The sequence below is a fragment of the Rissa tridactyla genome, chromosome Z (assembly GCF_028500815.1).
Source record: "Rissa tridactyla isolate bRisTri1 chromosome Z, bRisTri1.patW.cur.20221130, whole genome shotgun sequence".
NCBI lineage: Eukaryota > Metazoa > Chordata > Aves > Charadriiformes > Laridae > Rissa > Rissa tridactyla.
In genome coordinates, this window is record NC_071497.1 from 51,948,727 (window position 1) to 51,963,844 (window position 15,118).

Below are 15,118 nucleotides of genomic sequence, written 5' to 3' on the forward strand. Positions count from 1 at the left end.
TTAAGCAGGGACAAACAGATTTACGGCTATTATATGTATCCTCTAGGCATTAAACGTTTACTCGGTCCCACAGTCTATTTCTTAAAGGAGTAAAATTTGCAGCAAGTCTATGGAATAACTGCAGAACAAATCAAGCATCTAGGACGACAAGGTACAGATGAACATCACATTCTGATGTGTAGGAGGCTCTCTGCTCAAAACCTAGTGTTGCGGTTTTTGCAAGCGTTTTTAAACATTTCAGAATTTCAACTTATAATCTTTAGCTTGCACCATATTAAAGTAATTTATAAAAAAAAAAAAAGTTATTCCTTTGAGAATGGAAAACTGGATGGAGAGAAACTCTGGCACTATATGCAGTAGCAATGGCTTGATGCTTTGCTCTCTAATCTCTCTCTAAGATCAGGAAGAGGGGCACTTAAAAGTGGGTGCTGGTATTGGAAAAGAACACACAATCTGCCTTTTAACAGAGAGAAGTCATAACTAAAATATAGTTTTCAGGCATTAAATGGGCATTGCAAGTTTGCCCCACAGCTGGAATGGGTGACTGTTTCCTCCTGATGCTTACTTCAGAACTGCACTTTTGTCAAAAAAGATCATGATGAGGAAGCAATCCAAAGGTATCTAAGTATAAGTTCTACCAAGGTTCAGGGAGGATAAACAAATGGTCATCTTTCCATGGATACTATCTTTTTAAAAGCCATGAAAGACTCAATCCTTTGCAGGTAAACTTGCCAACATGCAGGCTGTGCGGCCCTATTATTCAGGTTTACAAAACAGTTCTACATTCACCCTCTTTGCATTACTTTAGCATCCTTCAGCCCTCACCATTTTCTCACCACCACCTAATTTCTTACCACCTTTTGCTTCTAACAGGAAGAGACCATAATGAGGGAAGAGACCATAATGAAGGGAGAGTTAAAGAAGATTAAAATGAAATTCTGTACTGCAATGGACAAGTATTCGTTAAAAATGAATGCCCTATTTCAAGTGTATTTGTCCTGGAACACCTACAGCAATAGACCTTATCAATCCTAAGAATTTATGCTTTTCACAGTCCAATCTAAGTGTTGGAACTTGTGACCTTAGGGTTCTAGTAGCACATATCTCTAGACCATCAATCAATTCAGTAACTGAAAAATCAAGACAACAGCTTCAAAGTAGCTCATTATGATTCCTGCAAGATAACAATGTAAAAAAAGAAATTTGTAGGTAACAATATATGTGAATTTATAAACTGCAATTTACACCCTTGCTCCCCCCAAAAAAACCCAAACCCAAAAGGAATTCATCGCAAATTGGTAGAATTTGGTAAAAAAAACAGGTTAAGTTTTAATCCTTTCAAAACTCGTCCTCTTTGAATTTCACTTCAGTGGTATACCATTTGGGATGCTATCCCAGTCTATTTCTTCAATATAGGACAACTGTGGAATTAACAGAACAGCCTGGGTTTTTATGCCTAGTTTTATATTCTGAAAGGTTCACTGTGTTTTTCTTAATCCTTAAGTTGCATATTCATCGCTGTATTTTTGTCTAACTGCTGTCACTTATATTGTCATGCAGAAGGGCAAATCAGGGTCAGTTTATGTAAGCGGCATCAATCTGAAAAACTTCATCAGTCTTTATTTCAAGGCATTATGCAAAGAAAGCTGACATTAAGGGAGCCTTAACTGACAGCAAATGAAATCAATCAGCAAATCACTAAGCCATAATAAACTCGCTCAAGTTGTAGATAACCCTTCCTTTTCCAGGTCTTTAACTACAAGGCCCACCAAATGCAGTATGTGGGCAGAAATGTCTCCCTTGATTCCATTACAAAATTCTTGCACTAATATAGTGCATTATTTAATAACATTTTCTTGCTCCGTAAGCTATTGATAAAAATAACATATAGAGATATATGTTATGATAATGGAATACTAAGCAGTTAAGTGAAAAAAGACTAAACGAAAGATTCAGCCTTTGAAGAAGTTTCTTTTTTCAGTTTAAATGTAATTAAGAACAGAAAATAGTTTGATTCTGTTTCTGCTACTATGATTTTTGTGTAATAAAGTCTACTGCCTTATTTACTCCTATTGCTTAGACTCACTTGCTCAGCATTTCTTCTTAGTTTTTGAAATTAAAAGAACCAGTACAAAAAAAGTAAGACCCCAGAGAAGTTCTAGTATTACATGGTATTCACTTCATGAGTTCTTTTTGTAACCCACGATTATCAACAGTTTAAGAGCTATGCTTTTGAATGGGCTTATCTGTGTTACAACAGTACACGCTGCAGACAATATCAAACAATACAGTCACCTCCAAGCTATGCAGTGTTTATCTGGTAAAAATTACTCCTTTTCTGAAGATACTGAGCAAAGATAATCTGAAAGATAGGATTTCTGAAGTAAGAAAAATTGCCTAATAAACAAGGTGCTGTAAAAACGTATTTGTTATTTTTTGCTATTGAACAATGCTTTACTTTTGTAGTTAAAAGCATTTAGGAGTCTGCCCTTATTCACTGAAGCAGCTCTGGGTACATATTGAGATCACCACATCTCTAGAGTAATTTTTCTCATAAAATTATAGTGACTAGAAGTCAATAAAGATGATTCCTGTTGGGTCCTTATACTATAAGATGCAGCAACCTGGTAACCAGCTGGAAAAAAAAACCCATCCCAGGATTACAAGTAGAAGAATCTACTTGTAGACAAATAAGCTTGGTGAATTAAGATTGTATTTTCCACAGTTCTTGTAGAGGTTTCTTGCATATAAGTACATATCATACATAAGAGATTACCCACATGCAACAGATATAAACATATGAAAAAGTCTAAGTGGACAAAGGCAAATAGTTACATGATTGCTTGACAGGGTCAAGAAAGAAAATTCTCCATTAAGAAAGGTTACTGAAAGGTTAAATGATTATATACTAACTTTGGCATGCAAGATAATCAGCAGCAGATCTTAACTGAAAAGATTTTACAAAACTTTTTTTCTTTTTTTATATGAAACAAAACTTCCATAATGCATTTCATAAGCATTTCATAATGCTTATGAAAAAGCCTGGACAAGAGTTAGTAGTTTCACAGGCATACAGAGACAGCTTTCAGTAATTGATTAATTGGTGATTAGAGATACTGACTTTGATAATTACGGTCCCATAGTGTCAAAGACTTAACAGGGTTTGGGTGCAATCAGTGTACCAGCTAACTACAAAGCCTTCAGAGAAGTGTTCAGAGAAGGAATATAGTCTCTATTCCTTTATTAGAATGAAGAAAGGCAAGGGAAGAAACAAAAAAGTGAAAGCGTCGCTAAGAAAGCAAGGGAAAGAGGCTAATGTTAAGGAGCAGGGAAATGAGGAAAGGAGAGAGAGCAATAAAAAACCCATAGCGGACAGGGAGTAAAAGACTGCTAAAAGAAATGCTGTGAGGAGAGAAAGCCGGGAACACATTTAACCCACAGAAAGGAGAAGGGGTGTGAAATTCAAATTATAAAAGGCAAATTTCCAACATCGCTGGCATTTTGAAGATGCCTCACTTTTCATGTTTTAAATTGTGTTTTGCTAACATACATCGATGTTATGTTTTAAAGGAATTATAGTTAAAATAAATTACGCTAAAATAGCTTCTAAACATTTATCATCATGATGCAACCTATCTAGAGACATGACTCCAGATACCAGCTGAACACATTCAAGAAGATTAAATCAGAGTACTTCATGTTACTTCTCTTCAATCTAGTTATTCAGATTTTACTTAGTTGTCAATTATTGTTTCTTAAGCGATGCACCAACTTTATTTTTTGACAAACTGAAGTTTGCAAAAGGTCAGGGTTGCAAGTGATGTCATCCCACTCTTAGGAGTTTAAAACAGTTACTTGCACTCAAGGTGCAAGTGCAAAGTATCATTATATTAATAAAGAATCATTTCTCTCTTCAAACAGTATATGGGCTGGCAGGCTTGTGGTCTGTCTGGAAGCAGCACATTTTCACACTAGGTAGGAAATTAGTCCTTTTGGAGAGGAGAAGAAAAGAAGGGGAGGACAGCCCAGGCGCTGTTGATAGCAACCGTTGAACTCCTGGAAAACGAAGACCCAGTTTTACCCACACGAAACAGCAGTCCTATTCCAGAGGAGGCAACATTCTGGCCTCTGTAATGAAATGGATAGTTCCTTCTGTGGGTGAAATGGTGGAAATAAAAGGAAAACACTAGAATTGTGTGCATATAAATGCACTGACTTCAAGACTCTCTTGAAAAGGTTTCTCCTTTCTGAAGTAGTAAGAGAAAAAAACACAATTATTTGTTATTTTAACAGCCACGCCATTAAAAAAATAAAGAAATAGTCTCTAAAACAGAAGTTCAAGATTTAAAATACTAATAATTCAGTTTTCAAGCAGCTACTCCACAATTAATTCATCCCATTAGGTCCTCATACCAGAAGTGATTTATGTTTGAAAGACTTGCCCTACGCCGAGGATAAAATCTGATGACAGAATTACAATGTCACCTTTGAAATCACTTGCTTCCTCAATTTGGTAAGAACTTTTTTATTCAGAAGTAAACATGGGAATGAGAAAGTGTTCATTATTTTGAGAAAAATTATCAGCAGAATTATGCATATCTTTTACCTTCTAATCTATCAAGCATAAATCTAAAATTAATGAACAAGTGAAAATAAATACAAATTAAGAAGCTCCTAACAATTTAAACTACATTTATGTTTGCCCAATTAATTAGAAAAAGTGGACCTACAACACAATCAGATAATGCATGACTAAATCATACATGAATACATAATTTACATAAAATAAATGCTAAGAACCTGCTCCTTCATAAATTTATAATGATTATATGCTAACACTGAAGATATGTCAGTACTTGTCTATAGTACTACCACACTACAAGCCTTTATGTTATTACTGCACTGCACTTTTTGTTTCAAATTACCCCAAAACACCTGAAAAACGCAAAGAAGTACATATAAATCCCATGTGGACTTTCTAAACCTGCGTGAACAGATGGACACATGCTGGAGACAGAGACAGAAGGAGAGAAGACAGAGGGAGAACAAGATGCAGGGGTGGGGGTGGAGGGAGAGGCAGAGGGAGAGATCCAGAGGCAGAGGGACAGTGGGGACAGAAAGAGAGAGAGAGAGGTGAGACAGAGCCAGAGTGGGAAAGACAGGCACAGGGAGGAGAGAGGGAAAGAGACTGAGAGAGAGACCGAGGCAGAGCAGCAGGCAGAGATGTACCGAGGGAAAGCATGAGCGTGAGTAGAGCAGGGAGGAGAGCCAAAGCAGCAGAGAGTGACTGGGCATGCGGCAGCGGGCAGCTGAGAGCAGGTGTGCTGTGGGGAGCGCACACACAGGGCACAGGGAGAGACAGCGTGCAGCACAGAACGAGAGCATGTAGCAGAGAGACAGACAAAAATGACGAGGGAGGGAGACAGACAAGGCGAAGTGAAAACTTATCCGTTTCAAACACACCCGGAAGGGAGAAAGCACACCACGAGTGTATAGTATCTTTTAAAATTAAGGGAGAGCTTAGTAATGAAAAATACAGATTTACCTACTCAAGTCCTTGGTTATAATAAACTAAAATTTTCTTAATATGCAAGGGATTTCCAACAGTCAGGTCAATCTTACATCTCAGGTGAAGGGTAGCACACAAAGAAATGTTTTCTCCTGAGACCTATAAATACCAACAAATACAGACACATGTATGTGCACCCCTTTTACAACCAGAAGCCTGCCTATAGTCTCATCTTCACACCTGTTTTCTCATACACCACATAAATGCGCTAAGTATACACATCCTGATTAAAGTCACTCACAAAACTTGCCCATTTGCGTTCTCTAATTCATATAAATCCTGTAAAGCAGCAACACAAATTCATCTGTGAATATCGGTTCTCTTCCAAACCAACATCCAGAAGACACATCGTACTCTTTAGGAACCAGATATTAGAGGAGGAAGAAGCCCACGATGCCAAATACTGACCAAAAGCAACCACCACAAATTAACAGGGCCAATTAATAAAATATGCAAACACAGACCCTGAAGACAGAGTTCAAAGTAGATCCCATGACACGGAAAATGACTGCACTTTCCCTAATTGCACATCTGCAGGCAGCTACCTGTATCAGTGGCTGTCTGATCACACAGCCATATGCATGTTTTTCGGACGCACAGCGGATGTGATTCTGACAACCACAGTTGTTGTTGCCATTGTTTTTCACTGACAATGCCTGAATAAATCTGTTACTTCTGTGTACTAGAACATCTGGGACATCCTCCATAAAGACAATGCACCTCTACTTTGTTTAAGCAGCTCCTGTGCCTCCTGTAAAACCAACCTGCAACAGTAGATACGGAGCATAACCCAGGCACACAGAGCAAAGCCACTGATTTGTACGTTCCCTGTTTGGGAATCAGGCACTTGTACCTCAAGTATACATTACGCATACTATTGCTATTGCAAAAGTAGTCTGAGGTACTTAAACTGCTTCAAGAAGATTCTTTCATACCAGTTCTTACCCTTCTGCGTCTACATCTCCAAATAGAAGAAATTTATTTCAAGAATATGCCAATGCTTAATTATTTATACATGAACATTTAAACCTTATTTGGGGACTTTATGCATTGTTTGTTAATTATGTATTTGATGTAAAAGTACTTGAGACAATTCAGAATTAATCTCCTGAATGACCACTTGTTCTGTAAGCCAAAAACCTCCTTCAGAAGAGAGAGTTAAGTGAACATTATCCTCTTCCTAAAAGTGTAGCACAATTCAATTTTGTATTTTATAAAGAGTTGATAACCCTTACCAATTAATTTAAATAGTCATCTGCCAAGCAAGACTACTAGAATTAGGAATCCCATGTTATTTCAGTTGCTCTTTTTCACCCTATACCCTGTATTCATTAAAGACTTCACATACGGTTCCACTTCTTGCCTTCAGTGGTAACATTCGTGCATGGCCAGAACATCACACCTTAAATCCTGTTCTCATGTATTTCAGATGCTTGAAAATAACACTATATTTTCCACTTCCAAATTTAACTAAGTAACAAACAGTACAACCTTGTGATATAACATCCTTCACAGCAATTAAATACCAGGTGAGAGTATTTCTAAGCTATAGCCATCATATAATTTTACTCTTCGAGATATTGCACTTTTTTCACTACATATCCATTTCAAGTGACATTTTCAAACTATTATAGTAATTCTTGTTACAGTTTCCAAGAATTTAACAAATGCCTACAAATTAAGTCATACTTTCGCTACTTGCATGGGGCTTTAGAAGGCAGTGCACGGACATTCTTGTTGAATAACTTACATTTCAATCTATTATGTAATTTTGCAATTCAAGAGCCATTACATAAAGTGCACACGTTAGAGAAGATACACAGAACTTTGCGTCCCAAATATTTCATTTCATTATCTATCTATTACTAGAGTGTACAACAAATTCTTTAAAAGATGCATACCACTTCCTATACAGCTTAACAATTATTTCATTTGGGAATGACAGGGGTTTTATTTGTATGTTTGCTTGATCAGTCCTGTAAGCCTTCATGGTATTTGGAATGTTGGATCCATTTGTTAGAAAAAAAACACTTCTGGTTTTACAAGATAATTAATTAAGTATGCCACAAAAAAACAAATCTCTGATAGCTTAGTTCATAGTCAAGCAACTTAGGTTCATTATGCCAATCTTCTTTCCACTTGTCTCCTATAAAGAAAGCATATTTTCCCCAAGAAACATTCATATAGAGATAACAGCAATTTAAAAATTCCAAGACTTCCCATATTCCCGATGACAAGGAATATAGATTCCTGAGCCCATAAAGTAAATTAAGGATAGCACATTTCATTCAAAATGCCTTTAAGAGCCACTTGCTTTCCAAAAAATTTGTAAGATAACCTATGCAGATGTGTATGCACGTACAAATATATTAACTTTTTTTCTTCCTCTCGTGTGCTTAAGAAGTGATACACACTGAACCATTGGGTATAAAATCATTATTAATTACTGATTCCAGCCACCAACTACAAACTGGATGCATGAATAATAAAAATAAAACAATGCAAACTTCTGCGAGCACTCAACAGTTCTGATAGCCTGTGCTTTATCCCTATCATACTGTCCAATTTAAGATCTTAATTTTTATGCAATTTTTTAAAAGAAACCATCAAATATCAATAAATTTAAACTTGGGGAAAAAAACTGCTTATGTCTAACAGTTGCAGATAATAAGGCCTTTAATTGAAATGTATATTATAGTTACTCTGTGACAAGTACGTGTAGTAGTAGCAGTTATAGAGACCGTGCATGCAAACAATTCCACGGGTTTTAAAAAGAAGTGTCCATAAAGCAATTACTAACTGCTTGCCTCATTCAAGATTGCAGGATTGCCCTTAATATAGTTTTGCATACAGTGAAATTAAAATCAATTAGCTGACTCCCAGCTACAAAAGGCAAATTTCATAATAAAATCTCTAGAATGTACTTAGAAAGTCATCAAACAGGCACTTTGTAAATAGAGACAAGGAGAGGGGGAAGGGAGAGGAAAGCGAAGAGGAAGGAGAGAGAGAGGGAGAGGGAAAAGGAGAAAAGGAACTGCACAGTGAGATAGACTGTGAACCACTGATGCTATTTGTGTACATACAGAGTAACCACGTGTAATTTGAGCTGACGGGTGAAGAAAAAGTATGTTTACAATACTGCACCACTAGTAAGCTACCCAGCGCATACATTGCTATGTGTGAGTTATACCACAAGCACTCTGTACAAATGTGAAATACAACTTTTTGTGCTTCTGTTTCTCTTCATCTTATGAGAAAGAAAGATGGAATAGGCTGTCTTGCAAATGCTTCTATGATCTTTCTGAGGCCAAAAAAGAATGGGAGTTTGGATGTCACTTAAAAAAAAAAAGGCAGCTATCTTTACATAAGCACCAAATCAAAAGAGCGGTATTTAAAAGCTGGTGATTTCCATGACAACTTCTTTGAAAAGATGCCACCTGTGGAACCTTTTGCACAGCCTTAAAAGTGATCATCGCTGTACTAGGGAAAGATTTGCAGCTCTAGCCTCTGCTAGAGGCATACAGCTGTGTTAATTAAAGTTCATGGGAATCTCAGGGTGTTACATATTACCACTTTATTATGGAAACATGGTAATACACACATAATTTAAATCTTTATCATATTGAAATGCATGCATGCAAGAGGGCAACAGTGAGAAATGTCCAGCTTAGAATCTGCCTTTCTTGAACGGCTGATTTTGTGACCCTGTTCCTGCAATTACATACGGCATCTAGAACAGAGAATCTATAAAAAATTAAAAAGGATTACTACAGAAATGTACACATACTATGCAATACTAGCATTCTCTGACTTCCTTGCACTTTACATGACTGGCTTTCCTCTCTCTGATTCACAGAGAACAGCACGATGAAAGAAGTATGTACTCGCTCTGCCTTTCATTCTCTCATTGAAAAAACAGAATGTTCTGCCTTTAGCAATAATGTATCACAAGAATGAAGTCATTCTGCACAGCTATAAAGACTAAGGGATAGTTTGTGTATAAGAAGACATAACAAACTTAAAACCAATAATGAGGCATTGCACAGAATCCATTTTCAGAGATGAAAATATGTGCGTTTTCATTTCATTCTCCCCCCGCATTGTTTCCTCCTAACGAAATTAATATTTTGAAACATACAAGCCTTTAAACCTACATGAACAAAACAGCTTCTATATTTAAGTATTCCAAATAGCAGTTTCTTTTAAATTAGGAATGCTCAAAAATGACTATTTCTTCTAAAGCTCTAATATGGAAAAATCTGATTCTGACCAAGAAGCAGTATAAAAATCCTTTTTTTTTTTTCTATTTTATTTGTCTTGCTTAAATGGGGGGTGGGGCAGAAGGGGGAGGAAAGGAGGGAGTGGGATAGAGTGATATTAATTTTCAAATATAACATTTGCATTTTTCCATGGTTACATTCCCATCAGTTATTTAACATTATAACTGCAAAATTAAAAGTTCACATCATCTCTGAAATGCCATATTCAAGAGTATACAGGGAAATTATTTCTCTTTCAACTGTTGACTGCAATAGTTTTGAAGCTTTTTGTTCTGCACACATTCAGAGCAGTCTAGCTTCTTGTTCTATCTCAGATGCAAAAAAGGGGAAAAAAAGGAAGAGGATTATTTTAGACTCTAACCTGAAATGCTACAACCTCTGGCCTGCCCTTCAGCCCTTCCACTGCAAAGGTCTCTAGGTGCAGTTTGGGTAGCTGCAGGGTGAAGTCATTCCTGGTTGCCGCAGTCCGTGACAGCAAGGTCTGATCTCTGACCTAAAGGGAAAAAAACAGCATCAATGGTAATTCCCCTTCAGACACATTAACTGGGATGAACTGGGTCCCCTTGAGCCCACTGAGTGGACTTGCATTGATCGCTGGACCTGAAATCCATGAATAAATTTAGGACTAATTGATTTTTCGTTGCAAATAAATCTCTAATTCAGAGTGCTGGGAGAGAATGTTAAGAAGAAAAAGCATCTTCCCCTGGTCTGAAATGAGAAGGAAAGAAGAGACAGTAAGGGCTCACAAGCCCACCTGCTATATACATTTCACAGATCTGTCCCCTGTAAAAACCTCTTAAGAAAAGAAATACTAATTGCACTTCTGACTCAAACAAACATCAGCTATGAAATTAAAAAGTTCATATGATCATACAAACAAGAAGGCAGCATGTGAGTTCTGTCTACTGTAAGGAGATGATATCAAACCACCACAATAAGGTTCATTTAATATCAATTCAGTTAAAACCCAGATTAAAATGAATAATCCTCAAACAAAGCAAAATAAACCAACCTGTAGCTCTGCAATTAACAGAGGGAGAAAAAAAAAAAAACAAACCAAACCCACGCTGCTTCTAGATTTCTTGTTGTGGACTCACTAAAAGAAATAATGCACTAATTGGTATTAATCGACTTTTATACAGTTTCTAACTATGCCAATTTGGAGCGGGAACTGCTACAATTTGGACAAAATTCAGACAGTTTGATATTTGGTTAGTTTTGCAGGCAGTCTGCAAACGGTAGGATAAAACACACACCCCCTCATCCCCCCCCACCCCCCCAAGCAGTACCGATGTCACTGCTCTCGGCACAGCCCGGACGCATCGTAAGGCCGTTGGTGTCACAGTGCCACCTGCTGACCGCGACGGGAAATGGTGTTAATTGGGAAACTCGCGTGCCTTCAGAGGGGACGGCAAAGGCAGAGGCAAAAACTCTCCGCAAGGTAAAGTGATTAGCGCTTCTGTCTTTAACCGCAACCAGATTTACTAGTGCTGCACGCGAGACAAATAACGTTATCACTATTTAAAATGCAGCATTTTCCCACATATTAGAACATGTAATTAGTCTATCGGCATGGATGTGAAATTACATGTATTTAACACAGAACTTCCCTGGACACATCCCTTACATTCATATACCATATACGGCCACGCACCCATTTTTCATTCTATTTAATACAAAAATTATCATGTTCACCTCCAGGAGATCCCAGCAGTCGGATTAGATTCTAATACAGATGGATAGACACACATACAAATATCTATTAGTACAAACAAATAGATTAAATACATTCATTTGGCATAGACTGTATCTATTGAGTAGCAATAGCTACTACTGTAAAAATAATTTACTGTCTCTAATAACAATACACAGTCTGATACTAAAACTTATACTAAATATATAGTAAATACATATAAATCAATAGATACACCATTTACTAAATAGTATTTAAAATAAATTTCAGTGTTTCTTAGAGCCTCTTTTGCGCATAACTCAGCAAACATTAATTAAAACATACGTCCATTCATTTTAAATCCCAGATTACTTTTTTGTAACCACTTACAAAATTAGATATTTTTAAAATGTTGATTATGAGTGAACATATTTCAAATAATAGTACAGCCTTTGAGATCTGCTCTGATTAAAGAAGTATGCATGTGTAAATCTACTGGTACAAAGAAGAAAAGATTTTATTTTATTCGTTGCTCTGTTCTGTGGGAATAGGGAGCCCTTCATTTCCCAAGTTGACCTAAAGAATTCCTGTCAATACCTGTGGCTGCCAAACATATGCACTATGATGCAATTTTTATAACAGGAAAGGTCCTCTACACATTTTTTGCACACATAGTGCACAAGGTTCAGGATATACAGTCCTGTGGAACAAACATAATCTCTAGAGTGTTCTGTCAGCATGTGTAATTCCGGTCAGATGTTAACCTCACTGAATATAACAAAATGCATTACTTTAAATACACACACACATATATATATACACACACACACACACGTACATACGCTTGATTTACATTTTTATAGCTTATATATCCCAAGTTTTCAGTGTCTGTGCTGCCAGTATGCACACAGATAAAAGAAAACATTAATGTGGATTAAGGTACTAAGAATTTATCAACATCAAACCACCAGTGTTTTGCCTTCTACCCTTCTGAACCGTAGTCAATAGATCTAAATATTTTACTGCACCCTGGCCAATTCATTGTTTGATGTTTAAAAACTCACCCAGAATCAAAGAAAATTTATTAAATTTCAGCCCCCAAATGAGATACTATTAGCTTTGAAAGTCAAGTTTAACTGCGATATTGATGATTCTCTTTTTTCTGTGACAAAATTCACAAGGGAAATCCCTATGTCAAAGTACAAAAGCAGATTGCTAATACCAGGGGGAAAAAAACAATGTATAAGCAATGTAGGTATAATACACACACAATACAGACAGTGGAAGTCCTTTTAACCCTATTAGTTTCAAACTCTCCTTTCAGTATTGGGGCCTGACACTCACTGAACAATAAAATACAAAAGCCATTTTTTAAAATGGCTGAATTGTGGTAAACGTATGCCATTAATACCACTGCAGCAGAAAAGTACATATTAGCTCCTTAAAGAGTGTGATATTTGACATGACGATTCACAAACAAAAAAAAAGCAACCCCAAAACTCTTTTTGTTTGTAAATACTTAGATCCTAAAGAGTGAATCTCATTATCAACATTCATACTGAGAAACAGAAAATGAAGCTAGTTTTCCTTTGAAAATTACAAGGGTTCAGGAAAAACTGTAAGAACAAAAGACTAGGCACATATTGTACAAATATCATTACATTGTTTCTCTAAAAGTGAAAACAGTCTTCAAGTTGTCTACCTATTCAAGGAATGGAAAGCTATAATGGCCATACCTGCCGGGAATCACACTGGATAGGCCGTACGTATATGAAATCTTAGTTGAGAACTAATTTCATTACTTCCCGGTTATTTGCTTTTTGAGATCCAGAAAGATAATGACAGGAGTTGGGAGACTGCGATTATTTCCTCATTCTCTAAGGAAGTAAGCACAGTACTTACATACACACATTACAGAACTATCAGGCAAAGGTAAAACTGGTAATTTTATTAAACTTTTTTTTTTTGGGGGTAGCTTGGCAGGGAGGAAAACCATTCAGAGCTTTTTGGTATTTAATGACACTTTTTTTTTGTCCACATGAAATCTAAAGCAAGACTATCTTATCTGAGAGGTCTCCTTAGGCTAAAGAACTAATGCTATAATCTAAAAAAATGTGATCAGCTGATCAGGCTCATTGCAATGATTAAAAATGTGTAAAACCAGTTCCACTTCCCTATACTCAAAAATTAATAGATAAAAAAAATACATAAAGGTATCTATATCCAATACTAGTGAAGATTTGGGCTATTTCTGACTTTGATAAACATAATTTTGGCTGACATTGCGAGAAGTTGCAAGAGTGATTTTATATGAAGCATATAGTAAGCACTGCAACAATGGGCTGCAAAGCAGGTTCATTAGATTTTTCAGTTTAGCCTTACATAAATGCTGTCTGAAAACAGGCAAAATCATAACGGAGCCACACAAATCTACCACAATACTCAAAACATTTTAAAACAAAGGAGTGTAGTGACTTATGACAGTGTTTAACTTCTTAATTAATTAAGAGAGCAACACAGAAGACAAGAGTATAGCCACTCAATTTAAAATCAATAAAGCACTGATGAATTCAGATCAAAGCTGAAACTGAATAATAAACTGAAGTTAGGTTATTGACTGAATCAAGGTGTAGAATTTGATGGGCTAATTCTACATGTCCAAAAATGATATTAAAAATTCTCTGCTGATCAGAGATAACAATAATTTTGCCCACAGTCCACTTCTGTGCTCACTTCTTTGTTTACCCACTGCACAGTTTGAGCTGGTATGTCCAGTTATGCCAACAGAGATGTGGTACTAAATGCTAGCAGTTGTAAATGGTATTAAGATGTGCTTACCCCTCCCTAATGTCTTTGCCCCATTACTGTCTGACTGGTACAACAAAACTGAGATTTTAGTCCCTTATGTTGGGCCTAATTCAATGCTTTCTTATGGTGCAGAGAAAATAAGATTATTTATGGTATAGACTTCACTATGTAAGCTATATAGGAGAACCTTTTATAAGTTCAAAGTTCACCAATTCTACACAAAAAACAGTACCTAGAAAGTAAAAGATCTGTGCTTATTTTACTTGCATTTCCTGCTACTATTTTTATTAACTTATCACCTGCAATTTAAACGGTGGAACAAAAACTACAATGATGTACTGATTCAGTGATAAATGAATGGCAAACAATGATTTAGTCTGCTTGACTTTGAGATGACCATATTGCTGAGATAACAGAAGCTGCAAATACATTATGCAAATCATTCCAAAAGAGCGCAAGCAAAATGGCTTGTACCACACCGTAATGCGTTCTCCATGTGACATATAATTAACAAAAATGTTTTTAGAACTTTTAAAAATAGAAGGAGGCAGTTTGAATGCAAACCACATCTTAGTCTTAACCACAGTCTTGTAAATATGTGGCTGATTTAGGTGCATAATGTCCATAACTCCAGGGCAGCATGCAGAATGGAGGCCACATTGCACAAATCAAGGACATCCGCATGCACTGAACATGGGCCTTTGCCTTCTTCGATGAGAGGGGTTTTAACAGAATTAAGTCACACAGTACATCATTTGAATGAGCAAATCTTTGTTACAGTGGCACAAA

General features: G+C 36.5%; 1 protein-coding gene across 6 annotated transcripts in view; it reads right to left on the bottom strand.

Annotated features, from left to right (window-relative positions):
- Window positions 1-15,118, bottom strand: part of CCDC171 (coiled-coil domain containing 171) — a 154,570-nt gene that overhangs the window by 37,195 nt on the left and 102,257 nt on the right. For all 6 annotated transcript variants that reach the window (XM_054185374.1, XM_054185375.1, XM_054185378.1 and 3 more), the window contains one exon: window positions 10,211-10,342. In XM_054185374.1, the coding sequence (XP_054041349.1) occupies window positions 10,211-10,342 (132 nt within the window). The remainder of the gene's footprint in view (window positions 1-10,210; window positions 10,343-15,118) is intronic.